This window comes from Sapajus apella, unplaced genomic scaffold, assembly GCF_009761245.1.
Source record: "Sapajus apella isolate SASKATOON/1434 unplaced genomic scaffold, GSC_monkey_1.0 scaffold15, whole genome shotgun sequence".
Taxonomy (NCBI): domain Eukaryota; kingdom Metazoa; phylum Chordata; class Mammalia; order Primates; family Cebidae; genus Sapajus; species Sapajus apella.
In genome coordinates this window covers 16,276,238-16,297,498 of record NW_022436955.1, presented here as the reverse complement: position 1 = coordinate 16,297,498, position 21,261 = coordinate 16,276,238, and the positions used below count along the sequence as shown (strand labels likewise).

At 46.9% G+C, this 21,261-nt stretch overlaps 1 protein-coding gene across 2 annotated transcripts; it reads left to right on the top strand.

Annotated features, from left to right (window-relative positions):
- The first annotated feature begins 416 nt into the window (after window positions 1-416).
- MARVELD3 (MARVEL domain containing 3) lies at window positions 417-19,768 on the top strand. Of its 2 annotated transcripts, none has more exons than XM_032284358.1 (3): window positions 417-963; window positions 3,809-3,936; window positions 18,774-19,768. In XM_032284358.1, the coding sequence occupies exons 1-3, from the start codon at window positions 488-490 to the stop codon at window positions 19,409-19,411; spliced, it is 1,242 nt and encodes a 413-aa protein (XP_032140249.1). In that variant the 5' UTR covers window positions 417-487; the 3' UTR covers window positions 19,412-19,768. The 2 variants fall into 2 exon arrangements, with proteins under 2 accessions (XP_032140249.1, XP_032140250.1); XM_032284359.1 differs by lacking the exon at window positions 18,774-19,768 and adding an exon at window positions 12,197-14,163.
- The last annotated feature ends 1,493 nt before the right edge of the window (window positions 19,769-21,261 follow it).

Below are 21,261 nucleotides of genomic sequence, written 5' to 3'. Positions count from 1 at the left end.
TAGATGGGTGGGTGGGATTGGATGGGTGGGTGAGTGGGTGAATGGGTGAATGAGTGGGTGAGTGGATGAGCGGGTAGTGAGTAGATGAGTGAATGGGTGGCTGGCTGGGTGAGCAAGTGGAGGGTATGCTCTGGGAAGGTCTAAGTTGAGCCAGGGGAGGTGGACACAGTTGGCTTCCCTAGGCCGCCTACCTTGCGGGGTCACCAAGGGGTTACATCGGGTCAGAAAGCCGCAGCTGTGGGTCGCCTCGCCCGGGTTTCCAGCAGCAGCGCCCCGGCTCCCACTTAGCACACAGGCAGCCGTCCCGCCGGGGCCCCAGCCGTGCTCAGGGCGCCCCCCTCCGACTCGCGTGCTCAGGTGCGCTCCCGGACTAGGGCGCATGCGCCTAGGTGAGTGCCCGCCCCGCCCCAGGGCTTGGCCACCTGCCCAGGAAACTTGTTGGTTGTTTCCCTCGGGTCTCTCCGGGACGGGAACACGGAACAGGGGCATGGAAGATCCGTCGGGCGCTCGCGAGCCCCGGGCCCGGCCAAGGGAGCGGGACCCGGGCCGGCACCCCAACCCGGACCGAGACCGCGCCCACGAGCGACACCGGAACCGACCCAGGGACCCTCAGACGGAGCGAAGCGGCGACGGGAACCGGCGAGGGGACCGAGACCGCGACCGGGAGAGGGACCGGGATCGGGAGAGAGACCGGGAGAGGGACCGGGATCGGGAGAGAGACCGGGAGAGGCACCGGGAAAGGGAGAGAGACCGGGACCGAGGCCCCCACCGGGACAGACACAGGGACTCTGGCCCTCGCGCAGGTGAACACGGAGTTTGGGAAAAGCCGCGCCAAAGCTGGATGCGGGACGGAGCCCGGGGACCAACCTGGGACGCAGCCGCGCCTCCTGGGCCCGCGCCCTGGGAAGCCCCGCAGCGGCCGCCGCAGAGGAAGGGGGACCCCGGGCGCCGCGCACGCGAAAGGTGAGAGGGGCTGGGGCGCCGCGACCTCCGCGCCGGAGACACGTGGGGCCCAGGCCAACCCGCGCGGCCTGGTGTCCCCGGGTTCTCGTCCTAGGAGCCGGTCATCAGGAACAAATGCCGTTTCTCCCTTCCGCGCTCTAAGAGACTATCTGGCGTGGAAGGAAAAGTTTAGGGTTCCCCCTCCTCGGGACCTGAACCCAATTAACAAAGCAGAAACCGCCCCTGTGAGCAGTGGCTGGGCTGGGGGACCTGGAGAAGAGGAAGAAAGCCACCCCAGGACCGGAGAGGGAGGGGTGGGAGGCAACCGGGTGGGTGGGGTTAACCCCAGTCTCCTCCCCGGCCGGCCCCGCCTGGTCACAGGACTGCACCTTGGGGTTCAGACCCTTGTCCGGTGTTCCAGAGCTAGCCCAACCCGACTCCAAAGTCCCCTTCCCTGTGGCCGGGTGGCCCAGTTGGGAAGCCCAATGAATAGTTAATAGTTTAATGAGTTACCCCTCCCAGGAATATATGCCTTCAAAAACACAGGTGGGCTGGGCACGGTGGCTCAAGACTCGAGAATCTCTTGAACCCAGGAGGTGGAAGTTGCAGTGAGCCGAGATCGCGCCACTGCATTCCAGCCTGGACAACAGAGCAAGACTCTGTCTCCAAAAGAAAAAAAAGAAGAAGAAAAAAAAGAAGACAGGTGTGGGATCTACATTTTTAACCAAAGAACTAAGTCTACCTAAAATTCCCCCACTGAAGGGTACAGGTTTGTTTTCCCTTTTGCCAGTCAGGTCTCTTTAGGCAGCGTCATTCGAATCCCACGGTTGCTTGAGACCCCACCCTCCTAATGAACAAACTTTGCCATCTCTGCTTTGCACAGAATTCCCATAAGCCCCTTGTAAGGTGAAAGATTCAGGGTGTTCTTGAAGACTCTGAGCTAGGGGAGGGTGGGGGTGGAAGGGATGTCAGGAGGGGACCTGGTGTTTTTTCCATCCATTGAATGCGCAGATAATGTGCCCCACACGGTGAACTGTGAGCAGATGGGATATCGCCCCTGCCGGCTCCAACAGGAGACAGGTCCAGGGTGATGACTGCTTCTGGTTTTTGACACCTGGCCTCTTCTCTGGGGAGGAGTCAGCATCCCCTCTGCCGGGAACTTGAAGGCTGAACCCAGTCTCTCTCCCTTCTCTGTCCACACAGCGGGAATACTGCTATCCTGAGTTTATTTTACATTATCTAAAACCAGCTAGCATGACAAAGGGTGCGCCCAGATACAGGCAAAGCTGCGCCCAGGGAAACGGCTGTTGTTTCCGTTACTAAAGCCCATTGTACTGCAACTGCGCGACCTGGGAGAATTCAGAGCTGCATTGTTAGGTTTCTTTAAAAACCAGTGTTGGAGCCGGGCGCGATGGCTCACGCCTATAATCTCAGCACTTTGGGAGGCCGCGGCAGGAGGATCATTTGAGGTCAGGAATTCAAGACCAGCCTGGCCAACTTGGTGAAACCCCTGTCTCTATTAAACATAGAAAAAAATTAGCCGGGCGCAGTGGCACATGCCTGTAATCCCAGCTACTTGGGAGGCTGAGGTGGGAGGACTGCTTGAACCTAGGAAGCGGAGGTTGCAGTGAGTCGAGATCATTGACACTGCACTCCAGCCTGGGTGACAAAGTGAGACTTCATCTCAAAAAAAAAAAAAAAAAAAAAAAGGAAAAAGAAGAAGACTGGGGAGGGAGAGAAAAGGTGTCCCAAGCAGAAAAACAGCTTCCATAGTAACCCAGAGGCATGGGAAAGTCGTCATCTTTTGGAGGGAAGTGGGTAGTTCACCATGGCTCTGTCTGTGAGCATGAGGTTGTGAGTGTAGAGAGCTGAACAGGGACCTCCTGTGCACACTGAAAGTTTTTAAAAATTTCAAACCTAAGAGACATGATGTTCTAGAAAGATTGCAGGAGCCCAGCAAAAGAATGCACACCTCCCACCCCTGCCCCGTGAATCATGGACAAAGTTCAAGATGTGCTGCATAAAGGGAAGGAGAAGGAACAGAAAATGTCAGGGCTAGCAGAGGCAGGAATGATGTGATGATAACTGGGTGCGGTGGCTCACGCCTGTAATCCCAGCACTGTGGGGGGCTGAGGGGGGCGGATCACCTGAGATAGGGAGTTAAAGACCCACGTGAACAACAAGGAAAAACCCCATCTCTACTAAAAATATAGAATTAGCCGGGCGTGGTGGTGCATGCCTGTAATTCCAGCTACTCAGGAGGCTGAGGCAGGAGAATTGCTTGAACCCAGGAGTTGAGTTGAGATTGCACCACTCCACTCCAGTCTGGGCAACAAGAGCGAAACTCTGTCTCAAAAGGGAAAAAAAAGAAAGAAATGATGTGATGATGTCAAAATCCGTTATCTGCAGCTCCCACATGCCTGAAGAGTTATTGCTGACTCATCACTTTCCAAAGTAACAAAGGGAGGAAGAGAATGCCTGCCTGGGCATCCGAGTCATGTGAATGCATACAGGTTTTGAAGAGGCCTGGTGCATGCTGAACCGAGAACTTGCACTCACAGGAATGCAGCTCACAGCAACCTGGTTAGACAGCTGCCACGGACAGACAAATCATCAAAGGTGGAGCTCAGGGGTACCGATCACAGCATGTGTAATGTGGTTAGTGGAGTTGGGCCACGTATTTGGATGTCTCATGGGGCCACTAAACCAGAGAATTATCTGGAGTTTAAAATACTGTGACACATTCTATTTCTGTTCTGCATAGTCTTTTATGTTTGGGCTCAGCACAAGGAGTCACGAGTTCTAATCTGAAACAAGCTATTGAATGAGAGACCCCCTAATGGCCATGTATGCTTTTTGGTTATAGTGAACCCCCTTCAGGGAGATATCTGCCCTCAACCCCCAAGCCTGGACAAGAGGAGGTGGAATATTACCAGTCAGAGGCGGAAGGACTCCTGGAATGCCATAAATGCAAATACTTGTGCACTGGGAGAGGTGAGCTGTTTTGTAGGCTGTTTGACCATTTACTGCTGCTGGTGGTTCTGGAAAGGATGCTCTGAGCTGGTGAAGCAAAAATTTAAGCAAATTCCCTTGTGTGTTCCTAGCATTTTCATTTCTGTGCCTACGTGAGGTTCTTGTTTTCAAAAAGAAAAAAAGAGGTAGGAAATAGGAAAGTCTCAAAAGTGCTGCTAGATTTCCTATGCTTCTCCTTAAACATGCCCTGGGTGTGGAGAGCCAAGCAGCCATGTTCGCAGCTTTAGACTCCAGATGGAAGTGCAGAGGCTTTAGGTAGAACTGGCTATAAGCTGCCAGCTGTCAAAGGAGGCATCCTCTGGTGAGGCAGCCTCTGTGTTAACACAGAGGGAAAATCACCTGGCATCAGCAGCCAAATTGCAGCACCCAATCTCTTTGGAGATCTGACACTCAACACTTGATCAATGGCTTTTAAACTTTATTGCCTAAAGCCAGGCACTGTGGCTCTCGCCTGTAATCCCAGCACTTTGGGAGGCCCAGGTGAGAGGATCGCTTGAACCCAGGAGTTTGAGACCAACTTGGGCAACATAGCAAATATCCCATCTCAGGTTTTTTTTAAAAAAAAAGGCCGGGCACAGTGGCTCACACCTGTAATCCCAGCACTTTGGGCAGTCAAGGTAGGTGGATCACTTGAGGTCAGGGGTTTGAGACCAGCCTGACCAACATGGTGAAACCCCATCTCTACTAAAAATACAAAAATTAGCTGGGTATGGTGGTGGACGCCTGTAATCTCAGCTACTCGGGAGGCTGAGGCAGGAGAATTGCTTGAACCCAGGAGGAGGAGGCTGCAGTGAGCTGAGATCATGCCACTGCACTCCAGCCTGGGCGATTAAGTGAGATTCCATCTCAAAACAATTAAAAATTTAAAAAATTTTTAAAATAATATGTACATATATACACATAATATATTCACAAGGTTGTTAAATATATACATTTTTTACATTAAGACTGAGTTCGCACACACACACACAGAAACAAAAATGTTGTGAAACCATACTTAACCCTATTATATACCAAGTACTGTGATATTTTCTATCCTGTTCATTTTAAAAAAAAAATCATTTTTTAAAAAAAATGCTTATTTAGGACTCACAGTCTGAAAACACTTCCATCCTATCATGTATCCACCCAATATGTGGCGTCCCCAGGTTCCCATCCTAGCGGTCTTGGTCAAACTGGACCAACAATGAAACTTGCCAGCAATGAAGAAAATCTGGTTTATCTGGGTGAGAGCTTACAGTTCACATGATTTGGGTAAGAAATGTTTCTAGGTTTACTATGACTAAGGGAGAAAACATTCTAGTCTAAAGGAGAGAACTCATGGAGCTCATGCCTGAAGATTTATCTCAGGACAATTCCAAAGATATATATGATTAGAGGATTAGAGGAACTTTGAGGAAAGGGCTCTAGGCAATGCAGGTACAAGGATCATTACTCTAATTGCCGATACTGGCACAACCTCACAGCCTGTAATTGTGTCAACAGCTCCTCAGCTTCAGAGAAGTACAGTAAGATATCCAGAGTCACACAGGTGTCAAGTGAAAGAACTATAATTAAAACTTAGAGCCTGACTCTAAGGCCCCAAATGGTGACCTTCCTTCCTTTCTCAAGATAAATAACAGGAATAAGCTAGAGACTAGTTAACAGGTTTCTCTGTACAGCTATTTTTTTCTTCTGTGGTTGATTTACGAGGAAGAGAGGGCAGAGCTTGAGGCTTCTGAGAAAAACACACCTTGATTCTGGGCTCCTGATTGTTTGGCTTTGGGCCTGGAGGTTTGGTTTCTAGGCTAAGGTAGTGAAGGGATGGTTCAGCAGTTGTAAGCTAACAAATGAGGGCTTTTAAGAACTCTGGGGCCAGGCACGGTGGCTCACGCCTATAATCCCAACACTTTGGGAGGCTGAGGTGGGCAGATCACTTGAGGTCAGGCATTCAAGACCAGCCTGGCCAACATGGTGAAACCCAGTTTCTACTAAAAATACAAAAATTAGCCGGGCATGGTGGCAGGTGCCTATATTTCCAGCTACTCGGAAGGCTGAGGCAGGAGAATCGCTTGAACCCTGGGCGCAGAGGTTGCAGTGAGCCGAGATTGCTCCACTTCACTCCAGCCTGGGCAAAACGGTGAAACTCCACCTCAAAAAAATAAGAACTCTGGACCTGCAGAGCCTCATAAATATACAACACAGTGTCATGTTGAGAGAATCAGCCATTAAATACCAGGAACTTGGGTCATGCAGGAAATACATGTTCAGATAAAGGTTACCTGAAGATTTTCTTTTTTTTTTAAGAGACAGGCTCCCACTCTGTTGCCCAGGCTGGAGTGCCATGGCACAATGGTAGCTCACTGCAGCCTCAGCCTCCTGGGCTCAAGTGATTCTTCTGCTTTAGCCTCCCAAAGTGCTGGGATTACAGGCATGAACCACCGCACCCTAGCTGCCTGAAGATTTTTTGACCCATCTTAGAGTAGATCCTCTGTGACTTCTTTTCCTGATTGGGGAAGTCATGTCCCTCTATAGCAAACTTGCAAAAGTGGGAGGCAACAATGGTCCTCTGACTTCCTAGGGTGACCTGAAGTCTGGCCTGTGATTCACCTTTGCGAAGTTCAGGGGAACATTGAGGATTCCAGCAGAAAGAGTCCCCAAATTCACCTGCACAGGCAGTCGGGGCTGAGGATAAACATGTGATAAAAAGCAGGCACAAGTGTCATGTGTGCCTATCAGGCCAGCAGGGAATCCTGTGCCTGTGTAGGTTGTGTTCGTTTATTATTTGGAGGGACAGGAAGGGGTCCTAGGTCCCCTGGTAGGAAGGTACGTTTTCTAGCTCCCCCATTTGCATGTGAAGCAGCTTTTTCTGTTTTGTTCTTTCCTTCTCGCCTTAGACCCTCAGTGCTCAAATCATGATGGTTTGCATTCAGCTTCTCCAGCCCCAGCTGCATTGCATCTCTTTTTTCTCTTTTTTTTTTTTTTTTTTTGAGATGGAGTCTCACTCTGTTGCCAGGCTGGAGTGCAATGGTGTGATCTCAGCTCATCTCTGCCTCCTGGGTTCAAATGATTTTCCTACCTCAGCTTCCCAAATAGCTGGGTCTACAGGCACACGCGACCACAGCCAGCTAATTTTTGTATTTTTAGTAGAGATGGGTTTCACCATGTTGGCCAGGATGATCTCAATCTCTTGACCTCGTGATCCACCTGCCTTGGCCTCCCAAAGTGCTAGAATTACAGGCGTGAGCCACCATGCCCGGCCTTTTTTTTTTTTTTTTTTTCCTTTGAGACAGGGTCTCACTGTGTCACCCAGGCTGGAATGCAGGAGCACAATCACAGCTCACCACAGCCTCAGTTTCCCAGGTTCAGGTGATCCTCCCTAGCTTCCTGAGTAGCTAGGACCACAGGCGCCCGCCCCACCATACCTGGCTAATGTTAGTATTTTTTTGTGAAGATGGGATTTCACCTTGTTGCCCAGGCTGGTCTCGAACTCCTGGCCTCAGGCAACCCACCGACCTCAGCCTTCCACAGTGCTGGGGTTACAGGTGTGAGCCACTGCGCCCGGCCTGCCATGCATCTTTAAAGGTTAAATCTAATTTTCTTCCAGGACAGTTAAAATTTCTGTCATCAGTAGTGCCCATCTCTCACTCGATGTTTAGGTTTCAGAGTGTTTGAGCTTGTATTTCAGTGGGATGGTTTCCTGACTAGGAACTCGAGGTTGGAGGAGTGGAGAGCGCTGTCCCTCAGCACTGGGAGGGGAAAGAAAGACACCCGGCCCCTCCTGCCAAGGGCATCCACTCGAATCACATTGAGAAGCTCGGGACAGAAAGTTGTACGTGGTGATTTCCCCATTAATACTCTCCATCCCCTCTACTTTATTTCGCTTAACACCCGAATTCAGTACTCATCTGGACTGAGTGTACATTTCCAAACCACTTGGCCATGCTGTCATAGGTCAAAAAATAAAAATAAAAAGATTTCAAACCACAGTTGACCAGTAATCCTTAAGAATGTTAGCTCAACAGATCTGAATGATTTGGCCAGAGTCAGCAAAGGAATGACTTCAAATGAACTCCAGGCCCTTAGGAGAGAGAGAGGCGGGTAGTAACTCAGAGAACCAGAACTCTTCAGCAGGTAAGGAGGGCTCTGCGGTGCATAAGGAAGGCCTGGAGAACCTTGGCTGTTTATGCTTAAGGATACCGCTGGCCATGTACCCAAGCCCTGGTGATTCTTTTTAATTCTAAACCTAAAAGAGGAATGTGGGGCTCGGGTGGGAGCCCTAGTCCTTCCTACATTCTATTAAGAAATTCTCAGCTGGGTGCCGTGGCTCATGCCTATAATCCCAACACTTTGGGAGGCCGAGGAGGTGGATCACTTGAACCCAGGTGTTGAAGACCAGCCTGGACAATGTGGAAAGACCCCAATCTCTACAAAAAATACAAAAATTAACTGGATGTGGTGGCACACACCTATAGTCTCAGCTACTTGGGAGGCTGAGGTAGGAGAATCACCTGAGCCCAGGAAGTCGAGGCTGCAGTGAGCTGTGATCTCACCATTGCACTCCAGCGTAAGCGACAAAGTAAGATCTCATTTCAAAAAAAATGTAATTAAAATATCAATAAATAAAATTTTTTTTAAATTCTCCCATATGGCTAATCATTGGAAAAGCCTAATGTCCTTTACATTGAAATGACTTAAACTAACTGTGGTAATTTATACATCCTTTAAAATAGTGAGGTAGATTTATATTTACTGAGATAGAAAAATAGTCCCACAATATTCTTAAAGAAAGAATAAGTTGCAGGTGCAGTGACTCATGCCACTTTGGGAGGCCAAGGCAGGTGAGTCAAAAGGTCAGGAGTTCGAAGCCAGCCTGGCTAACATGGTGAAACCCTGTTTCTACTAAAAATACAAAAATTAACTGGACATGGTGGCGGGCACCTATAGTCTCAACTACTTGGGAGGCTGAGGCAGGAGAATCACTCAAACCCAGGAGGTGGAGGTTGCAGTGAGCCTAGATCATGCCACTGCAATCCTGGGCAACAGAGTGAGACTCTGTCTCAAAAAAGAATAAGTTATACAGCAGTAGACAAAGTAGGACTGTGTTCTTATTGAAAGCAAACAACAAAAATTATGACTATATGAATAAAATTAAGGGAAAAATATAATATTCCCAGTAATTATTTTAATTGGTTGTATTATAGGCAATTTTTACATTGCATGTTTCCTTAAGTCTACATTTTCTTTTTTTTTTTTTTTTGTAATAAGTAAGTATAACTTTTATAAATAAAATGGTGACATAGTGAGACCCTGTCTCTAAAAAAGAAATAAAACAATAATGCTGTTTGCATTCTAGGGGAAATTTATACCATGTAGAGATCATACTTGAGAGAGCATCAATTCAGTTAGACAGTGTGTAGCTGTGGTTTCAGGAATAGACCAACTGGAACCAGGCGTAAAATCTGGTTATCAAACATCAGCGGGATGTTGACAGACCAATGTTGGCAGCATGTACAATTTCCAGCTCAGAAGCACACAGCGTATATGATGTGGAGCAAAAGAAGCCACACACAAAAAAGCACCCAGCTGTATGATTCCATTTACATGGTGTTCTTGAAAAGGCAGAAGTAGTTTCTAATGAGAGAGGGCAGATCAGTGGTTTGTGGACAAGGAAAGTGAGGGACTGACTACAGAGAGTTACTAGGGAAATTTCTGGGCTAATGCAAATGTTCTCTGTCTTGATTGTGGTTACGTGGCATATACACTTGTCAAAACTCATCAAGCTGTATGCTTACTGTGGGTCATTTTGTTGCATATAAGTTATATTTCACTAAGGTTGATTTTAAGAAAAGCAGCCAGTTTTCCTTGTCTAAGATAAAGAGAAGCCAAGGGCCCGGGAAGATTCCAGCTCTGGGAAAATATCACAGCCCAGATACACTCTTTAGGGAATGAAAGAAAATAGCATTACACTTTAAGTCTAAGAACAGTAAAACAAATTTTTTTTAATTTTCAGTAGGCATTAAGCATTTAATTGACTTATTATTTCCTTTTTTTTTTTTTTTTTTTTTTTTTTTTTGAGACAGAGTCTCACTGTGTCACCCAGGCTGGAGTGCAGTGGCATGATCTTGGCTCATTGCAACCTCTGTCTCCTGGGTTCAGGTGATTCTCTTGCCTCAGCCTCTTGAGTAGCTGGGATTATAGGCACATGCCACCACGCCTGGCTAACTTTCGTATTTTCAGTAGAGACAGGGTTTCACTATTTTGGCCAGGCTGGTCTCAAACTCCTGACCTCAGGTGATCTGACAGACTTGGCATCCCAAAGTGCTGGGATTACAGGCATGAACCACCTCATCTGGCCAATTTTTCCTATTTCTAATATAAAAACCACAGTTGCTGGGCGCGGTGGCTCAAGCCTGTAATCCCAGCACTTTGGGAGGCCAAGGCGGGTGGATCACGAGGTCAAGAGATCGAGACCATCCTGGTCAACACGGTGAAACCCCGTCTCTACTAAAAATACAAAAAATTAGCTGGGCATGTTGACGCGTGCCTGTAATCCCAGCTACTCAGGAGGCTGAGGCAGGAGAATTGCCTGAACCCAGGAGGCGGAGGTTGCGGTGAGCCGAGATCGCGCCATTGCACTCCAGCCTGGGTAACGAGCGAAACTCCGTCTCAAAAAAAAATAAAAAAATAAAAATAAAAATAAAAACCACAGTTAACATTTTGATGTATAACTTCCATGCTTTTTTTCTGAATTATTATGTTTTTTAAGCTGTGATTTTCTTCAAATTTGGAGAACTCTCCCCTTACAAATTGTAGTCACCATAAAACATATATAAAGAAGGGAGGCTGGGCACAGTGGCTCACACCTATAATCCCAGCACTTTGGGAGGCCCAGGCAGGCAGATCACCTGAGGTCAGCAGTTCGAAACCAGCCTGGCCAATATAGTGAAACCCCGTCTCTACCAAAAATACAAAAATTAGCTGGGCGTGGTGGCACATGCCAGTAGTCCCAGCTACTTGGGAGGCTGAGGCAGGACAGTTGCTTGAATCTGGGAGGCAGAGGTTGCAGTGAGCCGAGATCACACCACTGCCCTCCAGCCTGAGCAGCAGAGTGAGACTCTGCCAAAAAAAAAAAAAAAAAAAAAAAAAAAACGAGATAATGACCAGTGTGGTGGCTCACATCTGTAATCACAGCATCTTGGGAGGCCAGGACAGGAGGATCGCCTGAGGCCAGGAATTCCAGACCAGTCTAGGCAACACAGCAAGACCTATAGCTACAAAAAAATACCAAAATGAGACAGGTCCCGCAGCATGCTCTTGTAGTCCCAGCTGTGTGGGAGGCTGAGGCAGGACGATTGCTTGAGCCTGGGAAGTGAAGGTCGTAGTGAGCCATGATCATGCCACTGTACTCCAGCCTGAGTGACAGAGTGAGACCTTGTCTCAAAAAAAAAAAAAAAAAGAACAAAGAGTTAGCTTGTTTAGTTTTTTGGTTGTTGTTTGTTTTTGTTTTTTGAGACATAGTGTCACCTAGGCTAGAGTGCAGTAGTGTGATCTCAGCTGACTGCAACTTCCAGCTCCCGGGTTCAAGCAATTCTCCTACCTCAGCCTCTCAAGAAGCTGGGATTACAGGCACCCACCACCACATCTAATTTTTGTATTTTTTATTAAAGATGGGTTTCACCATGTTGGCCAGGCTGGTCTTGAACTCCTGACCTCAAATGATCCACCTGCCTGGCCTTTTTTTTTTTTTTTTTTTTTTTTTTCTTTTATTAGAGATGGGGTTTCACTATGTTGCCCAGGTTGGTCTCAAACTCCTGGGCTCAAGCAATCCTCACACCTTGGCTTCCCAATGTATTGGGATTACAGGCATGAGCCACCGTGCCCAGCCTTGTTTAGTCTTTCTGTGGTGGGAGGTGGAATGTTCTTACCATTCCATCCAGGATGGCTTTGTTTCTGCTCACTGACTTGACCTCTCCCACCATCTTCCTGCCCCTCTCTCAGGGCACTCTGCTTTGCTCTTTTGAGCGTCACTCCTCTGAGTACATGGTATTCCTGGCACCATATCTGGAGACCACAGTTCCCTACTACCCTCTAGTGCTAATCGTGCTGCTTTGGCCTCGGGCCTTCCCCCGGGGCAAAAGCCTACAGCGGTCTGAGCCCTTGAGGAAGGTGAGCCTCTGGTGGAAGAGTCTCCCAGTACCAAATAACATCACTCAAAATTGGTAATACCCTTTTTTTGCAGCCTGCTGCCAAATGCTGGAGGTTCTCCTGAACTTGCTGATCCTGGCCTGCAGCTCTGTGTCTTACAGTTCCACAGGGGGCTACACGGGCATCACCAGCCTAGGGGGCATTTACTACTACCAGTTTGGAGGGGCTTATAGTGGCTTTGATGGTGCTGATGGGGAGAAAGCCCAGCAGCTGGACGTCCAATTCTACCAGCTAAAGCTGCCCACAGTCACTGCGGCAATGGCCTGCAGTGGAGCCCTCATGGCCCTCTGCTGCCTCTTCATTGCCATGGGTGTCCTGCGGGTCCCCTGGCATTGTCCGCTGTTGCTGGTGACCGAAGGCTTTTTGGACATGCTCATCGCTGCAGGGTACATCCCGGCCTTGTACTTCTACTTCCACTACCTCTCTGCTGCCTACAGCTCTCCTGTGTGTAAAGAGAGGCAGGCGCTGTACCAAAGCAAAGGCTACAGTGGCTTCAGCTGCGGTTTCCACGGGGCAGATATAGGAGCTGGAATCTTTGCTGCCCTGGGCATTGCGGTCTTTGCCCTGGGGGCTGTCCTGGTCATAAAGGGTTACCGAAAAGTCAGGAAGCTAAAGGAGAAGCCAGCAGAAATGTTTGAGTTTTAAGAGTTTCTAAAATGCTCTGCCAGATGCAAGTGATGGAAGGTAGTCTGAGCCACTGTCTTTCCCAAGAATCCTTCATTGTGGAACTTTCCAATGCTGGAAAAGCAGCAAGCCAGTCTTGATGTGGTGGGCGGAGCTTCCAGTTGCATGGAGCAGTGTTCATGGATGCAAAAGTGTTGTGGAGTCCTCTGTGAATGAGGAACCAACTAAAATTATTCTTCAAAAAGAAAAAAAAAAAAAAAGGCCCAGCTTGGTGACTCACGCCTGTAATCCCAGCACTTTGGGAGGCCGAGGCAGGTGGATCATTTGAGGTCAGGAGTTCAAGACCCGCGTGGCCAACATGTTGAGCCATGTCTCTACTAAAAATACAAAAATTAGCTGGGTGTGGTGGTACATGCCTGTAATCCCAGCTACTCAGGAAGCTGAGGCAGGAGAATCACTTAAACCTGGGAGGTGGAGGTTGCAGTGAGCCAAGATCCTGCCGCTATACTCCATACTGAGTGACAGGGCAAGACTCCATCTCAAAAGAAAAAAAAATGCCAAAAAACTGGAGCCCAAGAGCCACAAGGAAAAGACGTGTGCTACAACAGAATGCACTTCTTCATTCAGTAAAGGGAGATCACCAAGAGAATTTGAGGAATGTTATCTTCAAAGTTCTCGGGCAGGGTGGCCCACACCTATAATCCCAGCGCTTCGGGAGGCTGATGTAGGAGGATTGCTTGAACCCAGGAGTTCAAGTTTGCAGTGAGCTATGATTGTGTCACTACACTCCAGCCTGAGCAACAGAGTGAGACCTTATTGCCAAAATACCAAAAAAAAAAAAGTTCATGGAGAGCTACATAGACATAAGACCACACTTCAGTTTGAATTTTTCTAAACACTCTCAAGCAGATCAGCCCACACGTTTTTTCACACTGAACTCTTTAGTCCTTCCCCTTTCTTAATTATGCAAATGGAGCGGGTGGGGACTCTTGGGGAAACTACTCCTGTTAAATTTAAGTTGGAGGTAGGCGTGGGCTGAGGAAAGAGGAATCAGATTAATTCTCTGGGTTGCAAAGAGGCTATTCTGCAGGCCCCTTCCAGTGGCCCTGTAAACTCAATAAGTGTTTTGTGCCTCTTGTCAATGTGGCATTGTATGAAGCATTAAACCCAACATCTAGAATTCAGGATCCATCCACAATAAAAGAATGTGAATTCTTTCCCAACAGAAGAGTTACTTTTGCCCAGGCAACTTTGTGGGTTCTTATTTCTTATTGCACATTAAGTTATGAGATACGGAACATTACAGTATATTCTTGGTCCAAGTGAATAAGTTCTTTGCTTTATGTGAATCCAATAAAGAAATCCAAAGAATTTTAATTTGGAGTTGATGTTCTCTTTACATTTATAATTCTCTCTTAAATACAGACATTTTGTCACATTTAGAAAGTGACTTCCATTGGGTTTAGAAAAGGAAATACATATATATGCTTGTATGTGGTATTGGAAAATTTCTTGAAGAATAACATCAGAAAGTATTAACAGTTTTGCTTTTGAAGAGAAGGGGATTTTTTTTCATTTATGTGTGGCTTGACTACACATGTATTTATTTTAGAAAAATAAAAAGTAAAAAAGTTTATTTGCTTTCCTCAGTTCTTTTCAGGATCACATTTAAAGTTCAAACGCAGGTGTGGATATATAGGTGAGCAGATTATTAAGTGATCAGCCACAAAAACAGCCTCACCCAGAAAGACTTTTATTTTTTTATCTTTTGAGACAGGATCTGGCTCTGTCACCCAGGCTGGAGTGCAGTGGCAGGATCTCGGCTCACTGCAACCTCTGCCTCCCAAGCGGTCCTCCCACCTCATCCTCCAGAGTCACTGGAACTACAAGCCCATGACACTGTACCTGGCTAATTTTTCAATTTTTAGTAGAGATGGGGTTTCACCATGTTGCCCAGGTTCATCTCAAACTCCTGGGCTCAAGCGATCCAGCCACCTTAGCCTCCCAAAGTGCTGGGATTATAGGCGTGAGCCACCATGCCAGACCCAGAAAGATGTTATTTACAACAAAGATCTCATGCCTGTTTCAAGATCTCTGTTTCCTTCTACCAAACCCTCTGCTGTCTTTCCAGAGATTTGTTCCACCCCACCATAGAGATAAACTACTGCTAGCTCTTAACTGTTTTCCCCTTCCCCTGCCCCATGTGTTCTGCACTGAAAGCATGCTTGGAAATACTTGAACCTGCTTGATATTGGTAGCTAAGCCAGGCCAATTCTGGCTAGAATCTGGGATGATATTCCCTGGCCATATTCTTTCAACAGATCCAATATCATTGGACCCAGCAGATCGTTATTCCTGTCAATTGGCACAGTCAGTGCGTGGTTGACAAGATCTAGATTTATTCCATTGCAGCCTAACAGGTAGATACTGCGTGGATTGTGAATCCATCCCAGAGGAAAACGTCCCAGTCTTCTGTATTATTAATAGAGTATTTCTGTTTCCCTTCAGGGGGTGAAATATTAACATCCATGCAGAAGGGAGAGAAAGGTGTTGGGTCCACTAACCCCCATCAATTAGAATGATGTCTGGGTCAATTCACTCGCTCTGCTGTAGGGACAGCATAAACCAGCAGCTTACTGTGCCCAAGTGATGAGTGGGCAGTTTTAGTCTGATGTTATTTTCAGTTTTAAATTAGAGGAATATAGCTTTTCAACTATCAGAGCCCTTGACTGCTATGTCAATGTGGACCGCTAGAATTCGTGTGGGCCCAGCAGGAGACAGGGTTAGCAAATTGAGTAGCTATTGCCTAAGTACTTTAGAGTCTCTCACTGCCCAGATTATAAACATTATGGTACCCACTCTAACCCAGTCAGGAGGTTGTCCTGATTTCTGGGAAACCACACTTTTCTCAAATTTATCCCATTCTTTCTTAGGTTTCTCACTAATCCCCTTCCATTTTGGAAACATTACTGAGTAGCGTCACCATCCATTTGTATAATATTTTATCTTTAGAGTATTTTCACATACCTGCTTTTTACGTTGTAGTTAACTTCCCACACAACACTGACGTACCACACAGTTGCTTTCATTTGAGCCTCCCGACATCCCTGTGGGTGAAGATTGGAAGGCATTAGCTCCATTTGTCAGATTGTCTGGGGCTTAGAAGGCCTGAATGCCTTGGCCAAGATGACAAGGCCGTAAAAACCGGGAACTTGAACTTGGTGGTCCCACTCTTGGTTCATTTGCTTTTCTTTTCATGCTCATCTCTGAGCACCAAGGAATGGCAGGAGAACCTCTCCCAGAAGGACACCTAAGAAGGGTTTGGGGCCTCTGTCAGTAATAAAAGCTGACCTTGGACAAGATGATTTCAGTCTGTTGGCCTGTTAGCTTCCTCTGCCTCGTGGCATTTGTGGGTTCCTTTCACATCCATACAATGGAACCAAAGGCCACTGAACAAAATGTGGCTCCTCTTGTAGGATATGATTGGAAAACATCTGGAGGATATGGTAAATGAAAAAATCAAGATGCAGAACAGTGTACGTGGTACACCTTTGTGAAAAATGCAGGAAAGGGAATGGAAGGCAGATTTAAATGTGCTTTTCATTTGCATAAAGGAACACTGGACAATTATATTAGAAACCAATGAAAGCAGTTAGGGATAGAGAAGAGACTGGATGTGAGTGAAATTTCTCGGTTTACACCTCATGTTATTTCCATTTTTTGGAAACTTTTTTTTTTTTGAGAGAGAGTCTCACTCTGTCTCCCAGGCTGGAGTGCAGTGGCATGATCTTGGCTCACTGCAACCTCCACCTCCCGGGTTCAAGCAATTCTCTTGCCTCAGTCTCACAAGTAGCTGGAACTATCCACCACACCTCGTTAATTTTTCATTTTTAGCAGAGATGGGGTTTCATGTTGGCCGGGCTGGTCTCGAACTCCTGACCTCAGGTGATCTGCCTGCCTCAACCTCCCAAAGTGCTGGGATTACAGGCGTTAGGCCTGTGGCATGTCTCTGGTGTGAGCCACTGACTGTAATCCCAGCACTGTGGTACACTGGACAACTATATTAGAGACCAATGAAAGTTGGGGATGGAGTAGAGACTGGATGTGAGTGAAATTCCTTAGTTTATACTTTATGTCATTTCAATTTTTTAGAAACTTTTAATTTGGAAATATAGATTTGCAAGAAGTCACAAAAACAGTGCAGAGTACTCCTGTGTACCCTTAACCCAGTTTTCTCCAGTGATAATCTGTTGCATAACTAGTCCAATATCAAGACCAGAAAAGTAGCAATCTACAGAGCTCATTTAGATTTCCCCCTTTTACCTGCACACATTTGTGTATGTTTGTAGTTCTAGGCAGTTTTATCTCATGCGCAGATTTGTGTGAGCGGCACTGTGATGAAATCCAGAACTGTTCCCTCATCCTGGACATCGCTGTGCTGACTCTTCATAGTCACACCCATCCTCTTCCTCCCTCCCCAATCCCTACTCATTCCTATCCCCTACTGATCACCAATCTGGGCTTCTCTATAATTTTGTCCTTTTGAGACTGTTACATACATGAAATCATCGGTATGTAACTTTTTCAGACTGGTTCTCTTCTGTTTTTGGAGATGGAGTTTCACTCTTGTCGCCCAGGCTGGAGTGCAATGGCAAAATCTCAGCTCATTGCAACCTCCGCCTCCTGGGTTCAAGCGATTCTCATGCCTCAGCCTCTTGAGTAGGTGGGATTACAGGCACCTGCCACCACACCCAGCTAATTTTTGTATTTTTAGTAGAGATGGGGTTTCACCATGTTGGCCAGGCTGGTCATGAACTACTGACCTCAGGTGATCTGTCTGCCTTGGCCTGCTAAAGTTATGGGATTACAGACATGAGCCACCGTGCCCAGCCGAGACTGGTTCTTTTGCACTTATCATAATTCCCTTGAGATCCATTCAAGTTGTTGCATCTATCAAGAGTTTTTGTTGTTTATTGTTTTTTGTTTTTTTGAGACAGAGTCTCACTTTTGTCACCCAGACTGGAATGCAGTGGCACGATCTCGGCTTACTGCAACCTTTGCCTCCTGGGTTCAAGCAATTCTGCCTCATCCTCTGGAATAACTGAACTACAGGCACATGCTGCCACACCCAGCTAATTTTTGTATTTTTAGTAGAGATGGGGTTTCACCACGTTGGCCAGGCTGGTCTCCAACTCCTGACCTCATGTGATCTGCCCCCTTGGCCTCTCAAAGTGCTGGGAGTACAGGCATGAGCTACAACACCCAGCCTAAGGAGTTCATTCCTTTTTATCACTGAGTAGGGTAGTCTATGGTATGGATGTACCAGTTTGTGTAACCAGTCACCAACTGAAGGACATTGAGATTGTTTCCAAGATTTGGCTATTATAAATAAGAATACAATGAATATGTCTATGTTTTTGTGTGGACATAAGTTTTCATTTCTTTCAGATAAATCAGGGTCACATGGTAAGTGCATGCTTCGTTTTTTAAGAAACTGCCCCCAATTTTTTCAGAGTGGTGCTTTGAATTTTCAAACATAGATTGAACACAAAACAAAAACTAAAAGCAAATTAAGAATATTGATGTTGAGGCTGGGTGTGATGGCTTATGCCTATAATCCCAGCATATTGGGAGGCTAAGGCAGGTGGATCACTTGAGGTGAGGAGTTTGAGAGCATCTTGGCCAATATGGTGAAACCTCATCTCTACTAAAAATACAAAAAGTAGCCAGGGGTGGTGGCATGTGCCTGTAGTTCCAGCTACTCAGGAGGCTGAGGCAGAAGAATCTCTTGAAGCCAGGAGGTGGAGGTTGCAGCGAGCCAAGTTCGCACCACTGTACTCCAGCCTGAGCAAGAGTGACACTCTATCTCAAAAAAAAAAAAAAGAAAAATTGATATTGAATGGACCACATCCTTAAAATGAAGTATGTCTCTGGCTTGGCCTCAGTAGGTGATGTCAGTGTTAAAGCCCGAATCTCTCTTCTCCTAGGTGTGGTGCAGATAGTGGAGGTGGTCTTGAATGGGATGGTTCTCATATGCATCGTGGCCTCCTACTTTGTCCTTGCCGGATTCAGTGCCAGCTTTTCCAGCGGTGGTGGCTTTGGAAACAACTACTACTCACCATTCGAGGGCACTGAGCTGGAGCAAGTTCGGCAGCTGGACCAGAAGTACACGGTCCTCCGGGCACCCCTGATATATGGTGGCGTGGCTGTTTCTCTGGGGCTGGGGGTCCTCACCATGGGTGTTTTACTCCAAGGAGCTAAGAGTCTGACAGTGTTGCCAGGGAGGTGGCTCCTCACGGAGGCCACCTTCAGCCTCCTAGCGGCAGTGGGCTACTGTGCAGGCATTGGTGTTTACCTCCACGTAGCTCTGCAGATCAATAGCACTGACACTTGCAAAACAAGAGAGAGGCTGTATGCCCGCAGGGGTCTCACCTGGATGAACTGCCAGCTGGCAGGCACCGACGGAGCAGCAGCCACCTTTGCTTGCCTTCTGGTGATCCTGTACGGCGCCAGTGTGGTGCTGGCCCTGCGGAGCTACCGAGAACAGAAGCACTACAAAGGCAGCCAAGAACAGCCCAGAAGTTACAGTGATGCACCAGAATACCTGTGGTCTGGAACACTCTGAGATCTTCCAGAACCTAAATGTGAACCCACCATGGTTGCTCCGTTGTTTCTCTCAAAAAGACGGGTCTTTTAAAACCGCACATTAGACAACAATGGTTTTCACACACTTGACTTTATACATGCTCCCTTTGGACCTAGGCAAAGTTAAATAATTGAGGCCAGGCATGGTAGCTTGCCTGTAATTCCAGCACTTTGGGAGGCGAAAGTGGGCAGATCATCTGAGGTCAGGAGTTTGAGACCAGGCTGGCCAACATGATGAAATCCTGTCTCTACTAAAAATACAAACATTAGCTGGGCATGGTGGCGGGCACCTGTAATCCCAGCTACTCTGGAGGCTGAGGCAGGAGAATCACTTGAACCCAGGAGGCAGAGGTTGCAGCAAGCTGAGACCGTGCTATTAGACTCCAGCCTGAGCAAAAAGAATGAAACTCCATCTCAAAAAAAAAAAAAAAAAAATCCAAAAAATCAGCTGGGTTTGTTGGCGAACACCTGTAATCCCAACTACTCAGGAGGCTAAGCCACAAGAATCACTTGAGCCCGAGAGGCAGAGGTGAGCAACGTCCACTCCACATCACGGCACTCCAGCCTGGGCAACAGAGCAAGGCTCTGTCTCAAAAATAACAACAACAAAAAGATAGGACAGTTAATTTTATTAGACTATGAAGGCTTTTTCATTTCTGCATTCCCTGACAGTACTCCATACAGTAGGCCTTCAAAGGTAGATAGTAATCTCATTACCTTGAACTGTTCCCATAATGTAACAGATCACTAACACTGAATCTTAAAGTTCTTTCAGTAATTTTAATCTTACATGTTTTATACCTATTTACCGAGACCACCTTGGCCGTACAGATCCCCACCCAGGCGGTGCTGAAGGCATTAAGAAGCAAATACCCAGATAGAATAGCAAAATGGGACTACCTGGGGGGTCAGCAGCCTTCCAAGTTGAGAGCCTCAGGGGCTCACAGCATCCTGGGCTGAGGGCCTTGAGCAGATTTTGACCCATGTAGTTATTCTCTCTGAACAGGTGATTATTATAAACAAACAGGTGTTCTGTGTTTTCTCATAGAACCAAGATAAACTAGATAGGCAGCTGGTGCCTGCTTACCACTGATCAAGGACAAACCAGAAAGTATTCTCCATGAGGGAGCCGTGGGGGCAGGGTCACGTATCCCGTGCTTAAAGAATTGTTTTAACCTGTGTATAATATACATATACTGCTTTGCTACTTTAGAATACCCCAAGCAGTTTTCCACTTGGGGCAGGGGCGGCTAGGTTTTCCTTGCCATCGTTCTTCCCAGCAAACAATATAATTTTATACACTCAGCGTTTCTCAACATCTATTCTTATACTTTACAGCTAGTCTCAAATATATCAGTTCAAATCAGATGCAACTAGAAATAAACATTCTTGTTATGGTCTTTTTTCTAATTGTCCTCTTGCTTTTTAATCGCGAATTCTTATGGAACTTGTCCAGGACAAAGGATCAAAACTAAGCCTCCTACGTAAGTGGAAAAGATCTAGATTATACTTTTACAAAAATAAAGCTTGGAAAATAATAAAACTGGAAATCTACATTGCTAGGTTAAAAGTTGTGGTGCCACAGAAAAATGCCTCCACTCTATCACCCTTAGCCCAAGGCAGTGGCTAGAGTCTCACACAATTTTCACTGAGTGGTAGATGAGAAGTATAACTGCAGCCAGAATCAAGCAACACACTCTCCACCTACCCTCCAGAGAAATACCACCAAGCCCAGCCACTATTCTCACCCAGCATGTATTCCCTGAAATAGGTTCCTATTAGATCCTTGCCCACGTCTGGGTCCTGTGGTTCGGAAAAATGGAAACTTTG